The sequence below is a fragment of the Coregonus clupeaformis genome, chromosome 29 (assembly GCF_020615455.1).
Source record: "Coregonus clupeaformis isolate EN_2021a chromosome 29, ASM2061545v1, whole genome shotgun sequence".
Lineage (NCBI taxonomy): Eukaryota > Metazoa > Chordata > Actinopteri > Salmoniformes > Salmonidae > Coregonus > Coregonus clupeaformis.
The window spans coordinates 37,662,686-37,689,321 of record NC_059220.1 but is presented as its reverse complement, the minus strand read 5'-3'; the positions used below and the strand labels follow the sequence as shown (position 1 = coordinate 37,689,321).

At 44.4% G+C, this 26,636-nt stretch overlaps 1 protein-coding gene across 1 annotated transcript in view; it reads right to left on the bottom strand.

Annotated features, from left to right (window-relative positions):
* mboat2a (membrane bound O-acyltransferase domain containing 2a) overlaps positions 1-26,636 on the bottom strand; it is a 74,263-nt gene that overhangs the window by 17,735 nt on the left and 29,892 nt on the right. The window contains exons 2-4 of the mRNA XM_041855484.2: positions 23,628-23,773; positions 20,863-20,940; positions 511-606 (exon numbers count right to left, since the gene is read on the bottom strand). Of these exons, the coding sequence (XP_041711418.1) occupies positions 511-606; positions 20,863-20,940; positions 23,628-23,773 (320 nt within the window). The remainder of the gene's footprint in view (positions 1-510; positions 607-20,862; positions 20,941-23,627; positions 23,774-26,636) is intronic.

Here is a 26,636-nt window from a genome sequence, read left to right as displayed (position 1 = left end):
GATATTTCCAAACTTTTAGTCACTGGCATTTCATGAAAAAAGATGAGTACGAGGAAATAAACTAGAGAAGAAAGGAATGGAGAGGATGAAAGAAGAAATGAAAAGAGGGAGGTCTGCACTTGTGATGCCATGGGTCTCCTACTGGGGTTGCTTAGCAACTGGCCACCCCCGCCCTAGCGCGTGTGTGTGGCTGTCTGGTTCACCAGACACTCCGGAGGAGGTGGAACAATGTACCCCTGGGGTACCGATAATACTGCGACACAACCATTCACTGACACTCCCCATTCACTAGATTCAACATCCTGTTATTACACAACATTTAAGTGTATGAAAAAGTTGTTGGAGTTTGGGATTTTCTTCTCAGCTGGATATGTGGTACTAGTGATATTTAGACTCCCATGGTCATTCAACTCCTGTTTTTGATGACCACCAGGTTTGCTGGTTTTCCATGCCAATGCCTATGAATGTCATTGAATGTCATTGATTGTCAACACAACACCTAATACTTACCCGGTGAAGTCTGCAGAGTACATGCCGTAGTCGAAGACGTAGACCCGGGTGATCTGACAGAAGCTGAGGTAACCTAGAGCAACTATGAAGCATAACCTGCAGAGAGAGAGGAGAGACAAGGTCAGTCAAACGTCAGGTATGTCTATACTAGCATACTTCGCAGAATGCACCCCCCTATATATTGTTTCATACTAGGTAGTGTGCTAGTGTGGGTATAGGAAGAGAGTCAGGGAGTCACTGGTCATGTTCTCATATGTATGCAAGCATAGAGTGTATTCGGAAAGTATTCAGACCCCTTGACTTTTTCCACATCTTGTTACGTTACAGCCTTATTCTAAAATGGATTAAATAGGTTTTTCACCCTCAATCTACACACAATAACCCATAATGACAAAGCAAAAACATGTTTTTAGACGTAAAAAATAAACTGAAATATCACATTTACATAAGTATTCAGACCCTTTACTCAGTACTTTGTTGAAGCACCTTTGGCAGCGATTACAGCCTCGAGTCTTCTTGGGTATGACGCTACAAGCTTGGCACACCTGTATTTGGGGAGTTTCTCCCATTCTTCCCTGCAGATCCTCTCAAGCTTTGTCAGGTTGGATGGGAAGCATCGCTGCACAGCTATTTTCAGGTCTCTCCAGAGATGTTCGATCGGGTTCAAGTCCGGGCTCTGTCTGGGTTACTCAAGGACATTGAGACTTGTCCCGAAGCCACTCCTGCGTTGTCTTGGCTGTGTGCTTAGGGTCGTTGTCCTGTTGGAAGGTGAACCTTCACCCCAGTCTGAGGTCCTGAGCGCTCTGGAGCAGGTTTTCATCAAGGATCTCTCTGTACTTTGCTCCGTTCATCTTTGCCTCGATCCTGACTAGTCTCCTAGTCCCTGCCACTGAAAAACATCACCACAACATGATGCTGCCACCACCATGCTTCACCGTCGGGATGGTGCCAGGTTTCCTCCAGATGTGACGCTTGGTATTCAGGCCAAAGAGTTCAATCTTGGTTTCATCAGACCAGAGAATCTTGTTTCTCATGGTCTGAGAGTCCTTTAGGTGCCTTTTGGCAAACTCCAAGCGGGCTGTCATGTGCCTTTTACTGAAGAGTGGCTTCCGTCTGGCCACTCTACCATAGAGGCCTGATTGGTGGAGTGCTGCAGAGATGGTTGTCCTTTTGGAAGGTTCTCCCATCTCCACAGAGGAACTCTGTGGACACTGTGTTAACAAACCTCCAAACGAGTTTCAATGCCATACAACACTCATTCCGTAGCCTCCAATTGCTCTTAAACGCTAGTAAAACTAAATGCATTCTCTTCAATCGAACGCTGCTTGCACCCGCACGACTAGAATCACTACTCTCAGCAGGTCTGACTTAGAATATGTGGACAACTACAAATACCTAGGTGTCTGGTTAGACTGTAAACTCTCCTTCCAGATTCACATTAAGCATCTCCAATCCAAAGTTAAATCTATAATCGGCTTCTTATTTCGCAACAAAGCCTCCTTCACTCATGCTGCCAAACATGCCCTCGTAAAACTGACTATCCTACCGATCCTTGACTTCGGCAATGTCATTTACAAAATAGCCTCCAACACTCTACTCAGCAAATTGGATGTAGTCTATCACAGTGCCATCCGTTTTGTCACCAAAGCCCCATATACTACCCACCATTGTGAGCTGTACGCTCTCGTTGGATGGCCCTCACTACATATTCGTCGCCAAACCCACTGGCTCCAGGTCATCTATAAATCACTGCTAGGCAAATCCCTGCCTTATCTTAGCTCATTGGTCACCATAGCAACACCCACCCGTAGTATGCGCTCCAGCAGATATCTCACTGGTCATCCCCAAAGCCAACACCTCCATTCCTTCCAGTTCTCTGCTGCCAATGACTGGAACGAACTGCAAAAATCTCTGAAGCTGGAGACACTTATCTCCCTCACTAACTTTAAGCATCAGTTGTCAGAGCACCTTACCGATCACTGCACCTGTACACAGCCCATCTGTAATTAGCCCACCCAACTACTTCATCCCCATATTGTTATTTATTTTGCTCATTTGCACCCCAGTATCTCTATTTGCACATCATCTTCTGCACATCTATCACTCCAGTGGTAATACTAAATTGTAATTATTTTGCACTATGGACTATTTATTGCCTTACCTCCATAACTTACTACATTTGCACACACTGTATATAGATTTATTTTTCTATTGTGTTATTGTTTATCCCATATGTAACTCTGTGTTGTTGTTTTTATCGCACTGCTTTGCTTTATCTTGGCCAGGTCGCAGTTGTAAATGAGAACTTGTTCTCAACTGGCTTACCTGGTTAAATAAAGGTGAAATAAATAAATAAATAAATACCTCTGAAGCTCTGTCAGAGTGACCATTGGGTTCTTAGTCACCTCCCTGCATTAAGGTTCTTAGTCACCTCCCTGACCAAGGCATTTCTCCCCCAATTGCTCAGTTTGGCCAAATGATGGAGGCCACTGTGTTCTTGGGGACCTTGAATGCTGCAGACATTTTTTGGTACCCTTCCCCAGATCTGTGCCTTGACACAATCCTGTCTCGGAGCTCTACGGACAATTCCTTCAGCTTCATGGCTTGGTTTTTGCTCTGACGTGCACTGTCAACTGTGGGACCTTATATAGACAGGTGTGTGCCTTTCCAAATCATGTCCGATCAATTGAATTTACCACAAGTGGACTCCAATCAAGTTGTAGAAACATTAAGGATGATCAATGGAAACAGGATGCGTCCGAGGTCAATTTCAAGTCTCATAGCAAAGGGCCTGAATACTTATGTAAATAAGGTATGTTTATTTGTAATACATTTGCAAACATTTCTAAAACCCTGTTTTCGCTTTGTCATTATGGGGTAGTGTGTGTAGATTGATGAGATTTAGAATAAGGCTGTAACGTAACAAAATGTGGAAAAAGTAAAAAGGTCTGAATACTTTCCGAATGCAATGTATATCATTTAGCGCAAGGACTTCATGGTTTAGTTTGAGGTGAACAATATGGTATACACATTCAACAGGTCAGACATAAAAACATGACTGTTTCCTATGATCTATTCATCTCCATGACATGATATAATTAGAGGTCAGCACTATAGGTTTGTCAATCAATACAATTGGATGGCACTACATCCTACAGGACATGAATATGATCATTTACTCTTGACAATGACAATAGACTCTTGACGGGGTTCCTCCTCAGCCTCAAACCTCCTTATTCTCCTCTCAAAGAGCCATTGCTATTGTCAGAGCAGGGACAGTGGGCATGGCTGCATATCTGTGTGGAAGCAGGACGAGAGGAGGGCGAAACCCAGCTCCTGCCGTCCATCACTGTCAGTGTTGTTAGGAGACAACACCAGCTTTCATTGGTGAGGGGGAGAGAGAGAGAGCACTGAGGGCTGCTGGTACAAAGCTGACACTGATTCAGCTAGCTGGAGCATCCATCTGGTTCTCCACAATGGAAGGGATTGTGGACATCAGAGAGGCAATTAGACAAATCAAATAGTCTTTGTTGGGGGATGAGGAAGAATGCTGATGGTTTGCATCTTATGTTCAGTAAGACGGTCGTCCATAGTTACATGGCCAGGGTGCTTTGGAATAGGAGTAAGTCTAAAAGCGTTTATTTGAACATACTGTACCCTCATCAGGGTATACTTGTTTGGTTTCTCAAAACAGTAGGTGGTTGATATAAGTATGATTGCTATACAGTTACAGTTTATCATTCAGACTTGTAAACTCCAGGTTTCTTGACTAAAGAAAATGGTTGACGCATTTGATTACAGAGAAGGAAACCGGGCTGCCAATGTACTTGACATTCTTTTTCAGAGCAGTGAATCAGAACTGATCTAAATCATTAGACCTGTATTTCGAGTACCTAGGCCAAGTCAAATGCAGTGCTTCACCATGCATGCATTTTCGAATAAGAAATCTGAATCTATGATCTATTAGAGGCATTTTCCATTTATCGCAATGCAATATTTCAGATCAACCAAATGAAACAATGAGTTGAAGCAGTTACCAACATTTGCTGAGAAAACGCAACAGATGCCAGTGTTCAGCTACTTACTTATTGAAGCTAATCCCTTGGCCTGTCTCCCAGAGGAGAGTGCTGGCTGGATCACAGAAAACATCTACGAACAGCATTCTCCTAGGGGGCCTGGTATGTGTGTGAGTGAGTGTGTGCATCCACAGTCTACCCCAAAGGTCAGCAATATATTGGGATTCCAAGTAAGGCCCATAGTTATTGGCAGGGGCGCAACTTTCACTGGGGACATGACCCCCCCACACACACACACTCTAAAATAGCATATTTGTCCCCCACAGTTTTCTCATTGCACTGTGATACAAACCGCGGCGCAGGTGTGCTTTAGGACCATGCCGACGCCTCAGAGCGGTCGGGTAGGCTGTTTTCTGGTTTCAGACGGCTGGATTTAGGACCACAGGGACACTACATAGCGTGCTGACAGGCTGTGTGAAAGCAAAGCTCCTGAAAGGCTGGCATATAGGACCAGCACAGGAGAGATCAGAGGCAGCTGCTGTCTGTATTGCGCTTTGACTCTGAGTTGTAAAAGCAAGCAGAGCAGAAACTGGCTACTCTTTAATTGACTGATCTAGCTGGCAAGGTAACTGCTGTATGTATTCCCAGTGCTGAGCTATTAGTAACTGACGTTACATTAGCAAATGTTTCATCCCCTCTCGACTGAAGTGAATGAACTACTAGCAGCTAGTTAGCTACCACAGTCAGTTCAGCTCTAGCTAGCCTCTAGCTATCTGTCAGGTAGCAGTATCAAACTGCTGTTGTGTGTATGGAAATGTTTTGTAGCCTTTGTTTTGTCCTGGTTCAAGAGAAGTCATTTGATGATGTACCATTAGCTAGAGCTAGCCAAAATATGGCTAAGATTAGCTAGCTAGCTCACTAACTTTAGCGATTATTTTTGCTCAATCACACTAGACCTGAATCAAACGATGAAACCAGCTGCCAAACGATTGAAAACCGATATTCTGACGTTTTCAGCGCAATGTTAGTTTTTAATAGTCAGTATAATAATGAAACGTTATTGATCTGTCAGTTTCCCTAGCTAATTCCCTACTTTTCACACTGACACGGTATAAACAGCTCTACAGGCTTCACTGTCATGGTGCAGTCAGTACACAACACTATGCTCATCATGTCTTAGCAGGATCAGATGGTGACAGGTGTCCCTGCAGGGTCAGACAGTCAGGGAAGTCCAGTCTACAGAGCTCAGGTATATGTTGCAGTATATTTTAACAATTAGTTAATGTCTACAAAGTTCCATCTTGAGTTGATGGGAAGGCTACAGTCTGGGATCTGGGAATAATGGTCATTTCAAATACTGAACCATTGATTCTATTCATGGATAATACACTGCTCAAAAAAATAAAGGGAACACTTAAACAACACAATGTAACTCCAAGTCAATCACACTTCTGTGAAATCAAACTGTCCACTTAGGAAGCAACACTGATTGACAATACATTTCACATGCTGTTGTGCAAATGGAATAGACAACAGGTGGAAATTATAGGCAATTAGCAAGACACCCCCAATAAAGAAGTGGTTCTGCAGGTGGTGACCACAGACCACTTCTCAGTTCCTATGCTTCCTGGCTGATGTTTTGGTCACTTTTGAATGCTGGCAGTGCTTTCACTCTAGTGGTAGCATGAGACAGAGTCTACAACCCACACAAGTGGCTCAGGTAGTGCAGCTCATCCAGGATGGCACATCAATGCGAGCTGTGGCAAGAAGGTTTGCTGTGTCTGTCAGCGTAGTGTCCAGAGCATGGAGGCGCTACCAGGAGACAGGCCAGTACATCAGGAGACGTGGAGGAGGCCGTAGGAGGGCAACAACCCAGCAGCAGGACCGCTACCTCCGCCTTTGTGCAAGGAGGAGCAGGAGGAGCACTGCCAGAGCCCTGCAAAATGACCTCCAGCAGGTGTCTGCTCAAACGGTCAGAAACAGACTCCATGAGGGTGGTATGAGGGCCCGACGTCCACAGGTGGGGGTTGTGCTTACAGCCCAACACCGTGCAGGACGTTTGGCATTTGCCAGAGAACACCAAGATTGGCAAATTCGCCATTGGCGCCCTGTGCTCTTCACAGATGAAAGCAGGTTCACACTGAGCACATGTGACAGACGTGACAGAGTCTGGAGACGCCGTGGAGAACGTTCTGCTGCCTGCAACATCCTCCAGCAAGACCGGTTTGGCGGTGGGTCAGTCATGGTGTGGGGTGGCATTTATTTGGGGGGCCGCACAGCCCTCCATGTGCTCGCCAGAGGTAGCCTGACTGCCATTAGGTACCGAGATGAGATCCTCAGACCCCTTGTGAGACCATATGCTGGTGCGGTTGGCCCTGGGTTCCTCCTAATGCAAGACAATGCTAGACCTCATGTGGCTGGAGTGTGTCAGCAGTTCCTGCAAGAGGAAGGCATTGATGCTATGGACTGGCCCACCCGTTCCCCAGACCTGAATCCAATTGAGCACATCTGGGACATCATGTCTCGCTCCATCCACCAACGCCACGTTGCACCACAGACTGTCCAGAAGTTGGCAGATGCTTTAATCCAGGTCTGGGAGGAGATCCCTCAGGAGACCATCCGCCACCTCATCAGGAGCATGCCCAGGCATTGTAGGGAGGTCATACAGGCACGTGGAGGCCACACACACTACTGAGCCTCATTTTGACTTGTTTTAAGGACATTACATCAAAGTTGGATCAGCCTGTAGTGTGGTTTTCCACTTTAATTTTGAGGGTGACTCCAAATCCAGACCTCCATGGGTTGATACATTTGATTTCCATTGATAATTTTTGTGTGATTTTGTTGTCAGCACATTCAATTATGTAAAGAAAAAAGTATTTAATAAGATTATTTCATTCATTCAGATCTAGGATGTGTTGTTTAAGTGTTCCCTTAATTTTTTTTAGCAGTGTATAATGCAAATGTACACCAAGGTAATTCTTTGCCATGCCTCATCTGAGCAGGATCAGATGGTGACAGGGGTCTCACCAGGTTCAGGCAGCCAGGGAAAAACCGTCTGTGACAGCGCAGAGGTGAACTTTTGCCGATACAACACTTTATTCTCTCTGTGCAGCAAACACTGGGCAGGCAAGAAGCTTCAAAGATTGAAACTATTTTAAGGCAGTCTGGCAAACCTCTAATGTTGATTTCCAAACTGTATCAAGGGTTGCAGGTAGCTTAGTGGGTAAGAGCGTTGTGCCAGTAACCGAAAGGTTGCTGGTTGTAATCCCCGAGCCGACTAGGTGAAAAATCTGTCGATGTGTACTTAAGCAAGGCACTTAACCCTAATTGCTCCTGTAAGTCGCTCTGGATAAAAGCGTCTGCTAAATGACATAAAATGTAAAAATAGGCTTTTCCCGATGACACAAAACATATAAAACAAAAATGTGAGGAAGACCTGGGAGATGCTATTGATGATGATGAATGGATACAGATGTTAGATTGCCCCGTAATATTAATGTAATCTCAGACATAAATTGGTGCAGTTTAAGACCATCCATAGAATGTCCTATATGCCAGTGAAACTGAATATCTTGCACTCAGAAATTGTATTATTCTGCTGGAGGTGTAAAGCACAAAAGGGGACATATTTGCATATGTTATGGTCTTGTGAAGGCTGGCTGAATTATAGCAATGAGTATGTTCTTTTATCTCAGTATGTCTACAGATTCTCCCTTCTCCCTGTTTTTGTTTGCTTGGAAATGTTGATACTGGAAACTTATCAGAAGAAACTGTGTAACCAGCATTTAGAGCTCTACAGTACTATTAGGCCTATGATATTAATTATATGGAGGGTGTACTGTTTCTGTGTGTTAATGTGAAGGTGTATCTGTGTTTTCATTCAACTTTTGTTTTCCAAACCTTTCCCTTGAGACATTAAAAAAAAGATGGGAAGGAAGTTGTGTTGGGGAGAGAGTTGAGTTATTGACTAGACTGGTGGGGGTTAGGCGTGCAAGTGGCTCAGGCTGGCTGGTCTGTCTGAAATTTGATACAGAGGATGTCTTAAGACAAACAAAAGTTAAGTCTTGGTACTTTTTTTGTAAGAGTTGTTCATTTGTTAGGCTATTGCTTAAAGGTGCAACGCAATATTGATTATTTAATTATCATTGATCTAGTTCAGTCTTATCAATCACTTAAACATATTTAATAATCTCTTACCTAGCTTGTTAACTTTGGGCATGTTAGCTTACTTTTTGTTGTTCTAAATAGAGACGGCTAGAAGGGCCATGGGTCATATTAGTTTGTGTAGAAATGCAGGAAATGTGCTTTAAAAGCCCCAATAAATGGGAGGACCCCTAGACCCCCTGCTAAGTTATGTCCCCCCCACTTCTAAAACCAAAGTTGCGCCCCTGGTTATTGGTATTAGAAGTGGGAGAGGGGGCACTCTTGAGTGGGAACAATGGGCAACTTAGTGCTGTGTGCAGGGTGGCAGGCACCCTGGTCTGAACAGTGAACACTAATGTTCCTCATTAGTAGTCTGGTCAAGGAAGAGTCCACAGAACCGGACTGTTATAATGTCCTCTGTTCAATCTCCCCAGCCCTACCAGCTAGGTTTACAGCTATACAGTAGTCTATAAAGTAGTTGTAGGCTATTGAAGTTGATCATTGTAAATGCTGTATATTTATATATTGACTTGTATGAGAATGTTTGCGAGAGAGAGAGAAACAGAGAGTGTGTGCAAAAGTGTGAGAGAGATGTGACAGAGATTTGTGAGTCACTTTTGAAACTCATTGTCCTCACATAAGTTTGACTCCTCTGGGCTCCCTTAATGTCAAAGTTATTCAGTCAGAAACATCCCCAGATGATGTCAAAGCCAGTCTTCCGTCACTCCCTAAATTAGCCACCAGAGACAGATAGACATGGCTAACACCTCAAACTGATATAACCTTGAGGCTTCACACCATTAAACATGGTTTACTGTCCTATCAAATCATCCAACAGTCTACCATTTCTGTTCTGACAAAACTATACATTCTTTTAGTCCAATTCTATTTGCAGTAGTCCTACTTTTATAATAAATGGGATGTTTTATTGTTTCATTAAAAACGACACAGAGCAGCTATATTACGCTAACAGGACATGAGCAACATGGAGCAGTACATGGAGCAGTACATGGAGCAGTACATGGAGCAGTACATGGAGCAGTACATGGAGCAGTACATGGAGCAGTGTATTTACTGTAGGCCCGTGAGGGATTCTCTCCTCCTGGTGTAATTTGACCAGTCGCCTGCAGTGCAGGCCTCTACAAAGCCTGGGCCTAAAGTAGACTGCCTCCCACTGCTTAAATGTGTAAATCGAGAGGGGCCGGGAAAGAAAATTACTATGAGAGGGGGGTGACCTGGGGGGCCCTGAGGTACCGGAACACATATATTATATATATACACACACACACAACAAAAAAAAAACACACACACACACACACACACACACACACAGTGGGGAGAACAAGTATTTGATACACTGCCGATTTTGCAGGTTTTCCTACTTACAAAGCATGTAGAGGTCTGTCATTTTTATCATAGGTACATTTCAACTGTGAGAGACTGAATCTAAAACAAAAATCCAGAAAATCACATTGTATGATTTTTAAGTAATTAATTTTAAGTATTTGATCACCTACCAACCAGTAAGAATTCCGGCTCTCACAGACCTGTTAGTTTTTCTTTAAGAAGCCCTCCTGTTCTCCAATCATTACCTGTATAAACTGCACCTGTTTGAACTCGTTACCTGTATAAAAGACACCTGTCCACACACTCAATCAAACAGACTCCAACCTCTCCACAATGGCCAAGACCAGAGAGCTGTGTAAGGACATCAGGGATACAATTGTAGACCTGCACAAGGCTGGGATGGGCTACAGGACAATAGGCAAGCAGCTTGGTGAGAAGGCAACAACTGTTGGCGCAATTATTAGAAAATGGAAGAAGTTAAAGATGACGGTCAATCACCCTCGGTCTGGGGCTCCATGCAAGATCTCACCTCGTGGGGCATCAATGATCATGAGGAAGGTGAGGGATCAGCCCAGAACTACACGGCAGGACCTGGTCAATGACCTGAAGAGAGCTGGGACCACAGTCTCAAAGAAAACCATTAGTAACACACTACGCCGTCATGGATTAAAATCCTGCAGTGCACGCAAGGTCCCCCTGCTCAAGCCAGCGCATATCCAGGCCCATCTGAAGTTTGCCAATGACCATCTGGATGATCCAGAGGAGGAATGGGAGAAGGTCATGTGGTCTGATGAGACAAAAATAGAGCTTTTTGGTCTAAACTCCACTCACTGTGTTTGGAGGAAGAAGAAGGATGAGTACAACCCCAAGAACACCATCTCAACCGTGAAGCATGGAGGTGGAAACATCAGTCTTTGGGGATGCTTTTCTGCAAAGGGGACAGGACGACTGCACCGTATTGAGGGGTGGATGGATGGGGCCATGTATCGCGAGATCTTGGCCAAGAACCTCCTTCCCTCAGTATGAGCATTGAAGATGGATCGTGGCTGGGTCTTCCAGCATGACAACGACCCGAAACACACAGCCAGGGTAACTAAGGAGTGGCTCCGTAAGAAGCATCTCAAGGTCCTGGAGTGCCCTAGCCAGTCTCCAGACCTGAACCCAATAGAAAATCTTTGGAGGGAGCTGAAAGTCCGTATTGCCTAGCGACAGCCCCGAAACCTGAAGTATCTGGAGAAGGTCTGTATGGAGGAGTGGGCCGAAATCCCTGCTGCAGTGTGTGCAAACCTGGTCAAGACCTACAGGAAACGTATGATCTCTGTAATTGCAAACAAAGGTTTCTGTACCAAATATTAAGTTCTGCTTTTCTGATGAATCAAATACTTATGTCATGCAATAAAATGCAAATTACTTAAAAATCATACAATTTGATTTTCTGGATTTTTGTTTTATATTCCGTCTCTCACAGTTGAAGTGTACCTATGATAAAAATTACAGACCTCTACATGCTTTGTAAGTAGGAAAACCTGCAAAATCAGCAGTGTATCAAATACTTGTTCTCCCCACTGTATTTCTTTCATCACATTCCCAGTGGGTCAGAAGTTTACATACACTCAATTAGTATTTGGTAGCATTGCCTTTAAATTGTTTAACTTGGGTCAAATGTTTCAGGTAGCCTTCCACAATAAGTTGGGTGAATTTTGGCCCATTCCTCCTGACAGATCTGGTGTAACTGAGTCAGGTTTGTAGGCCTCCTTGCTCGCACACGCTTTTTCAGTTCTGCCCACACATTTTCTATAGGATTGAGGTCAGGGCTTTGTGATGGCCACTCCAATACCTTGACTTTGTTGTCCTTAAGCCATTTTGCCACAACTTTGGAAGTATGCTTAGGGTCATTGTCCATTTGGAAGACCCATTTGCGACCCAGCTTTAACTTCCTGACTGATGTCTTGAGATGTTGCTTCAATATATCCACATAATTTTCCTTCCTCATGATGCCATCTATTTTGTGAAGTGCACCAGTCCCTCCTGCAGCAAAGCACCCCCACAGCATAATGCATCCACCCCCGTGCTTCACAGTTGGGATGGTGTTCTTCAGCTTGCAAACCACCCCCTTTTTCCTCCAAACATAACAATGGTCATTATGGCCAAACAGTTTTATTTTTGTTTCATCAGACCAGAGGACATTTCTCCAAAAGACCGAGCGGCCTTTCAGGTTATGTCGATATAGGACTTGTTTTACTGTGGATATAGATACTTTTGTACCCGTTTCCTCCAGCATCTTCACAAGGTCCTTTGCTGTTGTACTGGGATTGATTTGCACTTTTCGCACCAAAGTACGTTGATCTCTAGGAGACAGAACGCGTCTCCTTCCTGAGTGGTATGACGGCTGCATGGTCCCATGGTGTTTTACTTGCGTACTATTGTTTGTACAGATGAACGTGGTACCTTCAGGTGTTTGGAAATTGCTCCCAAGGATGAACCAGACTTGTGGAGGTCTACAATTTTTTTTCTGAGGTCTTGGCTGATTTCTTTTGATTTTCCCATGATGTCAAGCAAAGAGGCACGGAGTTTGAAGGTAGGCCTTGAAATACATCCACAGGTACACCTCCAATTGACGTCAATTAGCCTATCAGAAGCTTCTAAAGCCATGACATCATTTTCTGGAATTTCCCAAGCTGTTTAAAGGCACAGTCAACTTAGTGTATGTAAACTTCTGACCCACTGGAATTGTGATACAGTGAATTATAAGTGAAATAATCTGTCTGTAAACAATTATTGGAAAAATGACTTGTGTCATGCACAAAGTAGATGTCCTAACCGACTTGCCAAAACGATAGTTTGTTATATATAAATAAAATAAAGCATTGCATGCATTATCATCGCTTTTGCGTAATGGTATAGAGCAGTAGAGGTGCTTGCAGAAGTGGCACACATCGGGAAATATTTTTTTAGCTTCGGGTCCGGGATTTTCTAAAAACTTTAATAAACACATTTCGTGCAATTCTACGTCATTTTACATGACTGAGACTTTAGCATAATCTTTTTAATATATCACACAAATTATTGAAATGACAGGCTACTTTGATACTGACAAACTGAGATCAATAAAAACAACCTTGTCTTGAATCCATCAACAGCCTAGGCCTAGGTGTGTGGAGACACATATTGTACAATATGAGGAGGGAATTATAGTCCTAAAAAAGCTTTCCAGTTTCACTCACTCACCCAATGATGTGCAGCTCACGTACCGGAGATGGCCGGTGCGCACGCGCCAAAAGTCCATCTCTCTTGTTGTACTTTGTAAAAGAATGCTGTTCACTCAATAGGCCTATTTGGATTTGGTAGCCTCTACAGAGATTCGAGTCTTCTCATTTCAGCAGGAGCCAGTTGCTATCCAACCTGTGGTTTTTCCGTGATTGTATTTGAAATATAAAGGCCTGTTTTGTCTGCATGCTATTCACTGACATTTGCCACACGTTCCGGACTGTAGGCTATGCCTTGTGATTGGGCTACACACAATGCACAGCTAGGTAATAACAACAATATTATAGGCTTCTCCTGGTGTAGTATTCTGAATGATTTAAGTTATTTCTGAACAGACAGCAGTAATTATATACCTTTGGCAAATGTATTTCAATTTACAGCAGCACCCTTCCCGCGGCTATGATTCTATAAGGAAATAAATTATGAAGTGCTACGCTGGAGAGATGAGTTGCAGGCTCATGTCTATCAGAGCAGAGAGAGGGAGAGAGAAATTCAAAAGTGAATCCCATTCTAGTTCTGTGAGAGATACAGGCACGCTTCTCTCTCTTACCACAGCAGAAGCTACGCATTGGTCTCTAGGCTACAATGTTGTGCAAACCATAAACCCGGGCCTCCCAACCCAAATCAATTCTTAGAATAATCAGTCACGGGCTGAAAATCAATGTTTTCACAATACGTTTTTTAGGGGGCATTAGGATTACAGAGGCAACTCGAATTAACTCTGATCGCTTTCATTCAAATTTTTACATTGCAAACAGCTAAAATAATTTTTCATGCCCAAGAGGTACCGGATCCAGGCAAATAGGTTCCGGAACGAAACAGTCCAAAACTGAGAGGTACTTGATCCTGTTCCGCCAGGATCTGGCTCAAATTAAGCACTGCTGCCTCCGCACTGAGGGTGGGCCTCAGACGGGACAACGAGAAGACTCAGCCCCCTAGGAGGCCCAAATAAGCTTAAAATAAGACAAGCATGCAGCGGTCCGTTTTTGTCTGACTACAGGGATTCTGACCTCACACTCACCTTGTTTTGTTTCACATACACAAACACACATGCGCGCACACACAGAAACACACAGTGGCATTAACGAGTTTTTGAGTAAGGCTGTCAGAATCTCACACTCATCTGTCAGTATGCCAACACCGTGCCCACCTATCCATGACGATACGCTACACTATGCATCCATCCCTCTCTGCGTGAGAGAATAAACAATGTGCATGATGTTTGATGGTTGACACTCAATCTCACATGCACAGACACACACCCACAAACTAAAATCCCAACTGATTGACTCTGAATGACACGAACACAGACGCGAGCACATGCGCAGACACACACATATGTAAATTCACACACACAGGTTTTATTAAGCATATAATTGTTTTTATCAAAGTCAGTTCTTAAAAGAAAAACTATGGTCTGGAGCATCCTTCACTGTGACACAAGGCTGGGTATCTGAGACGGTGACTGATTGAATGTGTCAGCTGAGGATGGCGTGACCACTCCCCCTACTCATCAAGCATACTCTGACAGCTAGCCTGGCTGGGATCTTCAACTATTAGCAGTGGAGAGAGTTTCTGTGGAGGTTAGGTCATGTATATTTTGTTTGTTACATGTTTGGTGTTGTATGGCCAGTTGGAGTATTAAGGATTGGTGTTTTGTTTATTAAGGATTGGGATAGTGTTAAGGTTATGTGAACTGTCATTGAATTAGTAGTGTCATGAAAAACAGCCCCAGACCATTATTCCTCCTCCACCAAATTTTGCAGTTGGCACTATGCAGTCGGGCAGGTAGCGCTCTCCTGGCCTCCGCCAAACTCAGATTCGTCTGTCGGACTTGCCAGATGGTGAATGAAGTGTGATTCATCACTCCAGTGAACGCGTTTCCACTGCTCCATAGGCCAATGGCAGCGAGCTTTACACCACTCCAGCAGACTCTTGGCATTGCGCATGGTGATCTGCTCATTTGAATGGGTGTCCACATATTTTATTTGATATATAGTGTATATAATAACATATGCCATTTAGCAGACACTTTTATACATTTTTACATATGGGTGGCCACGGGAATCGCACCCAAAACCCTGGCGGTGCAAGCACCATGCACTACCAACTAAGCCACACAGGGCCACTTATAGGGGTCAGTGATATTATATTAGCATTCAGGGTCTAGTGTTAAGGTTTCGGTCCAAGGGGGTATTATAGGGTTCCTTGCCAGCCGAGTGCAGCACTAAGCATCTCCAGGCCTGATTGAAGTGACCCACGGCCCTGAGAGAGAGGAACAAATCAATGGGCTCACTTCATTCCAGCAGCTCCAACATGAGTGTTTGTAAGAGACCATTGGGCTTCTTTAGCATGCTGTTGCCTGGGGGGTAAAACCGCAAGGATCAACTGTGTCAAAAGGACCCCAAAACAATCAAGGTGTCATCAAGGATGTCTGAACCCTGAACCCCACCTTCACAGAGGTTAAAGTATGTTTTGTGACTGCTGAACTGCACTTTGAGAGTTTTCCCATCCGATGTGCATTAATCAAGATTCAACTGTAATAGCCTAAAAGTCTAGGTCTATGTATTTCAAACTGAACAATCAACTGCGTACGAAAAGTCCACCCATCTGCAATGACCATTTCACTCCCATTGCCACTGTTTGTGTTGCTCTACTGAATAACAATTGCAGTTGTTTCTGAATGACCAACAAGCCGAGTCACAGTAGAGTTGCCATGCGACGTGTCTGACTGTAGAACCAGCCAACTGTCCTCTCCGTCACGAGGCAGACATATCTCGGAGCTGACGCTGTGTTATTAGTGCCATTTCAACTGCTGCTCGTATTTCTAGACAATGAGCTGGCAGCGAGCCCCGGCCCAAAGCACTTTTGCATTCCGGAACAGTGCAGCACCATGCCTGGACCTCCACCGCCTCCTTGGCCTCCCACTGCCCCAACCCACAATTTAATCATGCCTCATAACCCCTCCAATTACCCTAATATAATAGGACAGAAAGCAGGGCAATTTGCTGCAAAGGCCCAGAGTGCATAATATAGCCATGTGTGGGAAAAAATTGTATTTTTGCTGTTGCCTGCCAGGTTATGCAATTTCTTTCACAGGCCTTGCCAAGGGAAGGTGGTTCGGGCTTCAGTAGCAACACGGCATGAATAACAGATCAGCCTTTCATGTGAGCTCTTTCTTTCGCTGCACTCGATCGCTGTCTCCTTCACCCTTTTGTCACCTCTCCTTCTCGATCGCTCATACACGCTCGTTATTGTCAGGTTCTCCATTTCAACATCTGTTATCTGAATGGAGGTTTAAATCGGTAGCATATAAGAGAGTGTTATGAGCAAAATAGACGTATGTATGACTCAGCCAGTATTATCTGCAAAACAGTTATAGGGATTCATTAAATACATGTAATTCCTGACCTAAAATAATGCAAACTATATTCATACAAACGGTATCCCCTTCCACAAGTCAGTGTGTTAGAATTGATTGACTGCTAACTGCGCTAGTCCAGTACGTCGCATGCGTTTTATGGATAGACATAAGGTATTTTCATCCAGCAGGTGGTGCTGTGTTTGCACTATAGGCATAGAGAGCTGAGGACTCCCTCTCTAGAACATTCCCCAACCTTTCTCAGAGAACGTTCAACAGGTGAGAGAACAGACAAGTTGATCATTACTCCGAAGAAAACAGTGCTGCTGCCACAACAGCAAGTGAATGACAACTCTATGCACGTAGCCTACCAATAAACACAGAGTTGTGTGAATAATAGCTTCAAATACCCAGTTGTCCCAAATCCTCCAGACTGCATCATCAAGTCACCAAAATGACACCATGACAGTTATGTGAGTTGGATATGGCCACAACTATACGATAATATAATTTCAAATATAGTGTTGTATTTTGCACAGAGGAGCTAGGCTACTCCATTAGCAAGGTGGTTTTCAGATTAACTGCAATCAGAGGATTGGGGCCTACTGTAGATGGATGTTTGTTCTGCTCCATTTAACATCTATAGAGATTTATTTGCTCTCGTGGGGCTTGCGAGCGTTCCTAGCGCCAGCCTCCGCTGTGTTTAATGCTTTCCAGGAAATTCTATTATAATCTGCCTGGTGAGGTTTCTGGACAAAGGCAGAGGGATGGAGGTGGAGATGAGGGAGGATAGAGGGAGGATAGAGGGATGAGGGAGGATAGAGGGATGAGGGAGGATAGAGGGATGAGGGAGGATAGAGGGATGAGGGAGGGTAGAGGGATGAGGGAGGGTAGAGGGATGAGGGAGGGTAGAGGGATGAGGGAGGGTAGAGGGATGAGGGAGGGTAGAGGGATGAGGGAGGATAGAGGGATGAGGGAGGATAGAGGGATGAGGGAGGATAGAGGGATGAGGGAGGGATAGAGGGATGAGGGAGGGTAGAGGGATGAGGGAGGGTAGAGGGATGAGGGAGGATGGGTAGAGGGTAGAGGGAGGGTAGAGGGAGGGTAGAGGGATGGAAGAGGAGGGAGGGATGAAAGAGGAGGGAGGGATGAAAGAGGAGGGAGGGATGAGGGAGGGTAGAGGGATGAGGGAGGGTAGAGGGATGAGGGAGGATAGAGGGATGAGGGAGGGTAGAGGGATGAAAGAGGAGGGAGGGATGATATGGAGCTGCAGGAGGAGAGGGATGATATTGTAAATAATGTCGTGTATTTTCGCTCTACATACTGTACTAGAAGAACTGTACCCTTGATTTTTTTACCTCTGTAATTTCAGTCCTCCCATGACTTATTTCCCCCCCCCCAAGTCTTTGGCTACATCCAATTTTCACCCTCTCTTTTTGTCAACCAGACTTCATCTTACCACTCCTCTCTGCCCTGAAGCAAATTCTTGAGATGTTGATGAGAAAGACAGAAGAGAAATATGTCCAACGTCATAGTCTCTTATAGCCATATTGAAAAATTCCACTGCCAAACTGCCTCATACTGGATAGGCTACATGATAATATATGCATCCATGCCGCCAGTTTATTCAACCATAAACAGCAAAAAATTCTCTCTGGCATGCCGTTAAATGTTTTATCAAAATCATTATAATTTCATATAATTTTATTCACATGGGTGGTCTCCTCTGCGCCATTTACTCCCAACGACCACTTGCCACTACGTAAAGTAGGGCAAACTTAAAGCAGACAAATGTAAGCTGATGTGAAAAAGTAGAGCTTGTCTCTGCTGATTTGACTGTAGGATCACAGCCATAGTGATCAAGCAGTAGTCATACTACATTAAACTGTACACATCTAGAAAGCTATTCACGACCCCTAAAAGACCTGCTATGTCAATTCAAAGATCAGATCTGGGGGTTCCAATAGAGATCAACAGCATCTGCAAGCTCAACACCCACAGCACCCCCGTTTTCCTGATAAACCCAGGGGTTACGCAAAACCTTGCGGGTCAACAAAATAGGAACGTGAACTGGTCACCGTGCCCCGTACTCTGACTTGACTGAGTAAGCCAAACCCAGAGGCTGAACTCTAAACCAGGCCCTGCTGTGAGATGTTGTCCTATGTCAGCTCAGCTTGGATGACCGCCACATTCCTCTGCATCCTAGAACCTCAAGAGGAAGCAAAAATGTCCATGAAAACAACTCCATTGCTGTTCAATTAGACTTAGGCCTTTGTTTTGAAATGTCACCTCCGAATGCGATTACGGAGTGGACGCTTAAAGTGCATTACCATCAGGGTCCTCCTACATTGTACTGTTGCTGGTCGTTGTGATGGATATTGAGATGGGGTATTTGTAGAGCCTTCCCTTGGGGGAGAGCTTTCACTCCTTTTCACACCTGACCTCACAGCCCTGTCCCTCAGTAAAAATAACCACAGAAGGTGGCTGGGGGGAGAGATAGTTGCATTCCTCAGAGTGTTTGGGGGGAGGGGTGGAAGCAGGGGTGGGCGCCTGAGGGGTATTTCCATCACCATCAGGAATTCAGGCTCGTTAGCACCAACAGAACGCTTTACCACCGGAACTTACACGGTGATCCAAGGAAGGCCAGTCTCATCCCTCATGTATATTTATATAACAAAAATTCAAAACATTTGCATTTTATAAACGCATTTCATGCAATTCTATGTCATTTTACATGACTGGAGACTTTTTAATACCACACAAAAGAAATGACAGGCTACTTTCACACTGACAATTTTAGAACGAGATCAATAAAAACGACCTTGTCTTGAATCCATCAATAGCCCAGGGCTAGGTGTGTGGAGACACATATTGTACAATATGAAGAGGAAATTATAGTCCTAAAAAAGCTTTCCAGTTTCACTGACTCACCTAATGATGCGCAGCTTACTCACCGGTGTTGGCCAATGGCGCATGTCAAAAGTGTCACTCTCTTGTTTTACTTTGTAAAACAATGTCACTCGATAGGCCTATTTGGAAGTTGATCAAATATTTTGGTAGCCCACAGACAGATTAGAGTCTTCTCTTTTTAGAAGCAGCCATTTGCATTCCAACCTTAGTTTTCCTGCGATTGTATTTGAAATATTGCGAAAGGCCTATTTTGGCTGAATGCTGTTTACTGAGAGATTTGCCGCTTGTTCCCGACTGTAGGCTATGCCTTGTGATTGTGATGCATACACACAATCCACAGCTTGACAATAAAAAAATAAAATAAGCTATTGATCCTCTGTGGCTAAATTATAGGCGTACTCCTGGTGTAGTATTGTAAATCATTTCATTTCTTGCTGAACAGAGCAGTAATTTCATAACTTTGTCAAATGTATTTCAATTTATCAGGGGTACCTCCCCATAATTACAATTATTTGTATTATTAGGGGTGCTGCAGCACCCTTCCCGCGTCTGTGATTCTATAAGGAAATAAATGATGAAGCGCAAAACTGGAGAGATGAGTTGCAGGGTCATGTCTATCAGAGCAGAGAGAGGGAGAGAGAGATCATAGAAAGTGCTGATTCTAGTTTCTCTCGCTCACCAAACATAGGCTAAAATGTTGCGCAAACCATAAGCCCGGGCCGGCCCAACCCGAATCAATGATTAGAATATCAGGTGTGGGCTGAAAATCTGTGTTCACGGTACGTTTTTCTTTTTAGGGGGCAGGAGAATTAACGAGGCAACACGAATTAACTCTCATCGCTTTGATTATAATTTTTACATCGCAAACAATTAAAATAATTATTCATGCCACGAGAGGTACCGGATCCTGGCAAATAGGTTCTGGAACAAAACAGTCCAAAACTGAGAGGTGCCGGATCCTGTTCCGGCAGAATCCAGCTCAAATTAAGCACTTCAGTAAAGATGAATTGAAACAGCTGGGCACAAGGTCAAGGCCTTTCTGTTGCTGGATAAGACGTTCTGGAACACCACTCTACATAAAGGCCAATTACCTTCTTCCATATGCATTTCTATTCAATTAATCAGCCTTGTGAAAAGATGGACTATGATTTGTTTTCTGGAAGCGATGCTTTATGAAAAGCGACGACGTCATGAGTTGGCATCACGTGTTCACTGGAGACTTTTGATTTGGCCATTCTTGGTCTTGCTGCTACAGTATACAGCCAGTGAATGAGCAGTTTCAGAGGAAATAGAAGCATTACTCACTTGTGCATGTGCTCCAGCCCAGCAAAGATCATGATACTGTAGGTCAGGCCGCTCTGGACCAGGAAATGTAAGGCGTACCTGTGGGGAAAAGAAACCGACAAGGAGTCAGAACTTAACATTCACTAGATGGATCACCACTGTGCCCTCTGTCTCACTCCTATCCACTCTGTCACTCTCCCTGCTTTTTGACACTCTTTCCCTCTCCCTCCCTCCCTCTTTCATCCAGTACTGAGGAAAACAAATTCCTGAAGGCGAATAAATCTCTAGTGACATGGAAAGGGAAAGTACAGAGTGTTGTCATGCAGCCAGGCACAGCAGAACTCTGGGGCAGTTTCTCATCAGGACCAGGGCCATACATGAATAAGAAAGTCTAGCGCGACTATGGATAGTGGACAGTCACTCCCTACGGCCACAACCCTGAGATCTCTGTACTATGTTATGACTACATCTCTGAGGACTTAGGTGTGTGTGTGTGTGTGTGTGTGTGTGTGTGTGTGTGTGTGTGTGTGTCGTGACTGAGTATGGGCTCTCAGACAGACACATCATCATCATCATCATCATCAACACCACACAGACTGACTGTGCCCTTTGAAGGGTGTGATAAACCAACACTGTCCCGGAGATGAGATTACACATTGTGTGTTTACCAACACAACAGCAGGGGGCACCCCCAAACTGTCATGGGGACTGACAATTCATCCCAGGTGTACTACCATTGGATAGCACCAACTGCCATATACTGTAGTATGGTTGGTTGTCAGGCTACATTGGCATTTAAGAGGGATGGTAGCCCCAAAGAAAGATGGAGTAGGCGACATTTTGACCTACTGTGGCTGTTATTACTAATGATTAGGGATATATCGTATTTTAAGATATACTGGTATGGATCCTCATAGCTCGTATCTATGATCATATGCTATCCATGTTTTTTGTATGTTGTTTTTATCTGTGAATTGGCCAATGCTATCAAGGCCACACCCGGCCATGATTACAGACACCTGCGTGTGTCCTTTCACACTATATAAACCAGTGACCCGCAGTGTTTGTCATTATACCCTGATGAAGTCAGCTTGTCTGTCGAAACGTTGGTTATTAAGATATTAAATTATTGCATCTGAGCTCCGAGAGTGTGCGGCTTTCCTTTTCTTTTTGAAGTGTTTTACGCCGTCAGCCAGCACCTCGCCTAAATAGGGGTGCGTTTCTTTCCCTTGTATTTTACATGGATCCTCGTACCGGCATGGATTTTTACAATACCGTCTATAAATGATATGTTAACAGTGCTAAATTAACAAAAAGTTATATAAATTGGACCACTTCACTGTCCGTTTTGTTGGAAACAAACATTATGTTGTCATCCAGAGTAGCATTCATTTATTTTCCAAGCTATAACACACAATATATTACATACAGCAGTTTAAAAGACCAAAGAGTTTGTCTGCTTCGTGTTTTCATTTTTGCCGTGGGAAAAAGATTGTGATACTGGTATTGTCCCGGTCCTAAGGAGTATAGTGTACTTCTTGGTAAGTCCCATAGGGCATTGTCCTCAGAGTGTGAGGTAGAGTAGAATAGTGGAGTAAGTCACTGCGTGTGTGTCTGAGTGTGTGACTGACTGTGTGAGAGCATGTGTGTGAGACTGTGTGATGGTGTGTGTGTGTGTGTGACGGTGTGTGTAACGGTGTGTGTGTCACGGTGTTTGTGTGTGTGTGTCGGTGAGTGTGACGGTGAGTGTGTGTGTGGCGGTGTGTGTTTGTGTGTGTGTCGTGTGTGTGTGAGACGTGTGTGGGTGTGTGTGACGGTTTGTGTGACGGTGTGTGTGCGACGGTGTGTGTGTGTGGCGGTGTGTGTGACTGTGCGTGTGTGGGTGTGTGTGTCGGTGTGTGCGTGTGTGTGTGTGTGTGTCGGTGTGTGTGTGTGTGTGTGTGTGACGGTGTGTGTGTGTGTGACATGTGTGTGTGTGTTTTAGAGTCAATATGACAGAGAATTGAGCGCTAGCTGGGCTGAGATAGGAGGAGTGTGTTATAAAGTTAGTCAGTGGAATGGCTTGTCAGTGATTGTCAAACTAAAGTGATAGGAATTCACGCAGCGTTTATGGTACTACTTTCCTCAATGTATTCAATGTTACAAAGCCGTTAAGGTACATTTCACAGCTGACTAACAAGAGATACATAAGTTACACTAAAAGTCACCACACAAAATGTGATCTGACCACAACAGTATCACCTTACCATCAGTATCATGTACCTGAATGACATCACATTAAACATGCTCAGAACTGCTGCAATGGTGGAATGACTCAACGTTTCACACGCTAAGCATTTCTCCCAGGCCTGCTCATGTACACACAGACAGTACACACAGAGACAGACTAAACCCTAAGAGGCACACTGCCAAGGGACTTCAGGTCGTTTACAACGGGCCCACAACTCCCTAATTGAATATCAATTACCCCCGCATCGACCAGTTTACCTTGGCCCCTGACGGATGGAGGGAGAGCTGGAGGGAGTGGGGACAGAGGCAGGGAATGAGGAGAGATGAGTGGAGGGAGGGAGACGGGTGGAGGAGAAGGTACTCCGGCTCAAAGATGGATGGAGGAAAGGGTTGAAGCAAGGAGGTGTGAAGGAGGGAGAGATGGAGGAGGAAGAGGGGAGGGGGGGGGAGATGAAGAAGGGAACCAGAGATGAAAGCAGAATTTGGGGAGAAGAGGTGAGGGTGAGAAAGAAGAGGACTGTGCAGTACCTGTAACAGTACCATTAAACAGTACTCACCAGCCGAAGCAGAAGAGGGCCAGGTAGAAGCCAAGTAGCGTGGCCACCACATGCCTGATGAAAGGACTGGTCTTACTGGGATGGAGGTAGAGGCGGAACCAGAAGGCCGTCAGCAGGGCAAATAGCTGGCACACCACAAAGTTCACCTGGGTGAGGAGACACACAAAGGAGATCGCCAAAACGTTAGTGAATTTTGTAATAAATCATATTTTCAAATGGAAGAGTGAGAACAGTGCCTTTTTCCAGCAGACAGACACACACAGGCAGAGACAGAGAGCGACACAGAAAGCGATGCAGACAGACAGACAGACACTGTCAGATAACTGTGGGAGCTTGGCAATGCCACATGGGACGGTTGGGAGGACAGGCTTCGTTGATAGAACGCAAGATTTTTGATAAAGCACTTGTTTGCCTTGATAACTGGATAAGGCAGGCATAGAGGACACCATTTTAGATCTTTCTGGAAACTGTTTGGTTTCCTCTTCTTTATTCGATGTGAACAAAGCCTGACGTAAAAGCAAACGACATCAATTCAACTCAAGACTGGTGGTGCTCTTTCAAGGATGATGAACCTACATTGACGTCAACACATCCACACAGAATAGATACCTTATCAATTGAAGTAGGCACAATTATTTCACGAGCCGCCATGCTGCTAAAGCCAACAATAGGACAGCAACTATCAGTTACACCTAGCCTCCTATTACCTTTGCCTTTCAGTGATTCACCGCACCCAAAAGTAAAGAGACGATAACAGTGTGCACAGTAACTGTGGTCACACATCCAATCTACAATGACAAATACTAGTTGTATTGTGAGTACCACACCTTTTCTATTCCAATTAACAGCACCATTCTCCCTCCCACGTACAATAGAGTATGCCAAAGGGCTGCTATGGTAGAATACAATTATTCTTTAAGAGGAAAATAAAACCTAGGACTGTGACTAGGCTATTTAGCTAATGTGGGTGGGGAATGTGTGTGTGTGTGTGTGTGTGTGTTACTATGCATGCGTGTGTTACTTTGCTTGATGTGTGTGTGTGTCCACTCCACTCCCACCTCAGCCCAGATTGAATTTGGAACGCTTTTCAGATTGCCTTGAGTTTAGGACACTTTCCCACCACCACCTGCTCTCAGGAGCCTGCGCCTCTACGTTTGTTTGTTGGTTTACCCCTCCAAGTACTGCACTACGCTGTCTGCACAGAGCTCAAGGGGAAGATGCTGAAGCAAGACAGTGAGGAAATAGCCTGGAACTGATATGGAGCATCTCCTACTTGACTCTGCTACTAGTACTCCTGTAGTCCATGGCCAGTCACTGAACTCCTCAGCCACTGTCAGAGCTGTGACACTAATAAATGTATTGTAACTGTTGCAGGGAAAGCAATAGTATGAGTGTTGTGTGTTGTGATAGCAATATCGCCATCATATCATCCCATTGCCATAATAACACACCACTATGACCAACACACTGTAGATGTTGGTATAGAACCACTATGGAGAATGTACATAGGCCTACATTTGGTAGACATAATGGCATGTATCTACACACCTATCCACCTGCTACACAGGCAGTGAGGAAGTGAACAGAGTCACTGGAACAAATGGCCGGTAGATAATGCAGACCAGAATAGATCCCACAGAGTGGGAGGACACGGCCCCATTTCATTCCCTAAAGTGTCTCGGAGAGCTGGGGAAAAGAGGCTTTACTGGGCATTACTCAGATTGACTGGGGCTGGTGGAGGGCTGGAGGAGGGGTTGGGTAACAATAACAATGGGAAGTCCCCGTTCCCCTATGATTATTTATCATTACAATGAGCACGGTTCAATCTGTCTGAAGCTGTGATGCCATAAGGTGTGTGTTAGTGGGGTGGGGGGTGCGTGCCTGTGTATCACATTTTATTGGTTGCGTACACGGATTTGCAGATGTTACCGCAGGTGCAGCAAAATGCTTGTGTTTCTAACTCCAACAGTACAGTAATACCCAGCAATACAATGAAAAAATAAAACACACAATCAATTTTTTTTTTTAATTAAGAAGTATCAGAACGCGCAATATCAGACTGGAACATAAATATATATACATTCAATGGTGTGTATAGACAGTATATGAATAGAAAAGGGGTGTACAGCAGTGGAGCCATGACTAGAATACAGTATATACATATAAAGTGGATGAAACAGTATGTAAACGTTATTAAAAAAAGTGACCAGTGTTCAATGACTATGTACAGTGGGGAGAACAAGTATTTGATACACTGCCGATTTTGCAGGTTTTCCTACTTACGAAGCATGTAGAGGTCTGTCATTTTTATCATAGGTACACTTCAACTGTGAGAGACGAAATCTAAAACAAAAATCCAGAAAATCACATTGTATGATTTTTAAGTAATTAATTTGCATTTTATTGCATGACAAAAGTATGATACATCAGAAAAGCAGAACTTAATATTTGGTACAGAAACCTTTGTTTGCAATTACAGAGATCATACGTTTCCTGTAGGTCTTGACCAGGTTTGCACACACTGCAGCAGGGATTTTGTCCCACTCCTCCATACAGACCTTCTCCAGATCCTTCAGGTTTCGGGGCCGTCGCTGGGCAATATGGACTTTCAGCTCCCTCCAAAGATTTTCTATTGGGTTCAGGTCTGGAGACTGGCTAGGCCACTCCAGGACCTTGAGATGCTTCTTACGGAGCCACTCCTTAGTTGCCCTGGCTGTGTGTTTCGGGTCGTTGTCATGCTGGAAGACCCAGCCACGACCCATCTTCAATGCTCTTACTGAGGGAAGGAGGTTGTTGGCCAAGATCTCGCAATACATGGCCCCATCCATCCTCCCCTCAATACGGTGCAGTCATCCTGTCCCCTTTGCAGAAAAGCATCCCCAAATAATGATGTTTCCACCTCCATGCTTCACGGTTGGGATGGTGTTCTTGGGGTTGTACTCATCCTTCTTCCTCCAAACACGGCGAGTGGAGTTTAGACCAAAAAGCTCTATTTTTGTCTCATCAGAC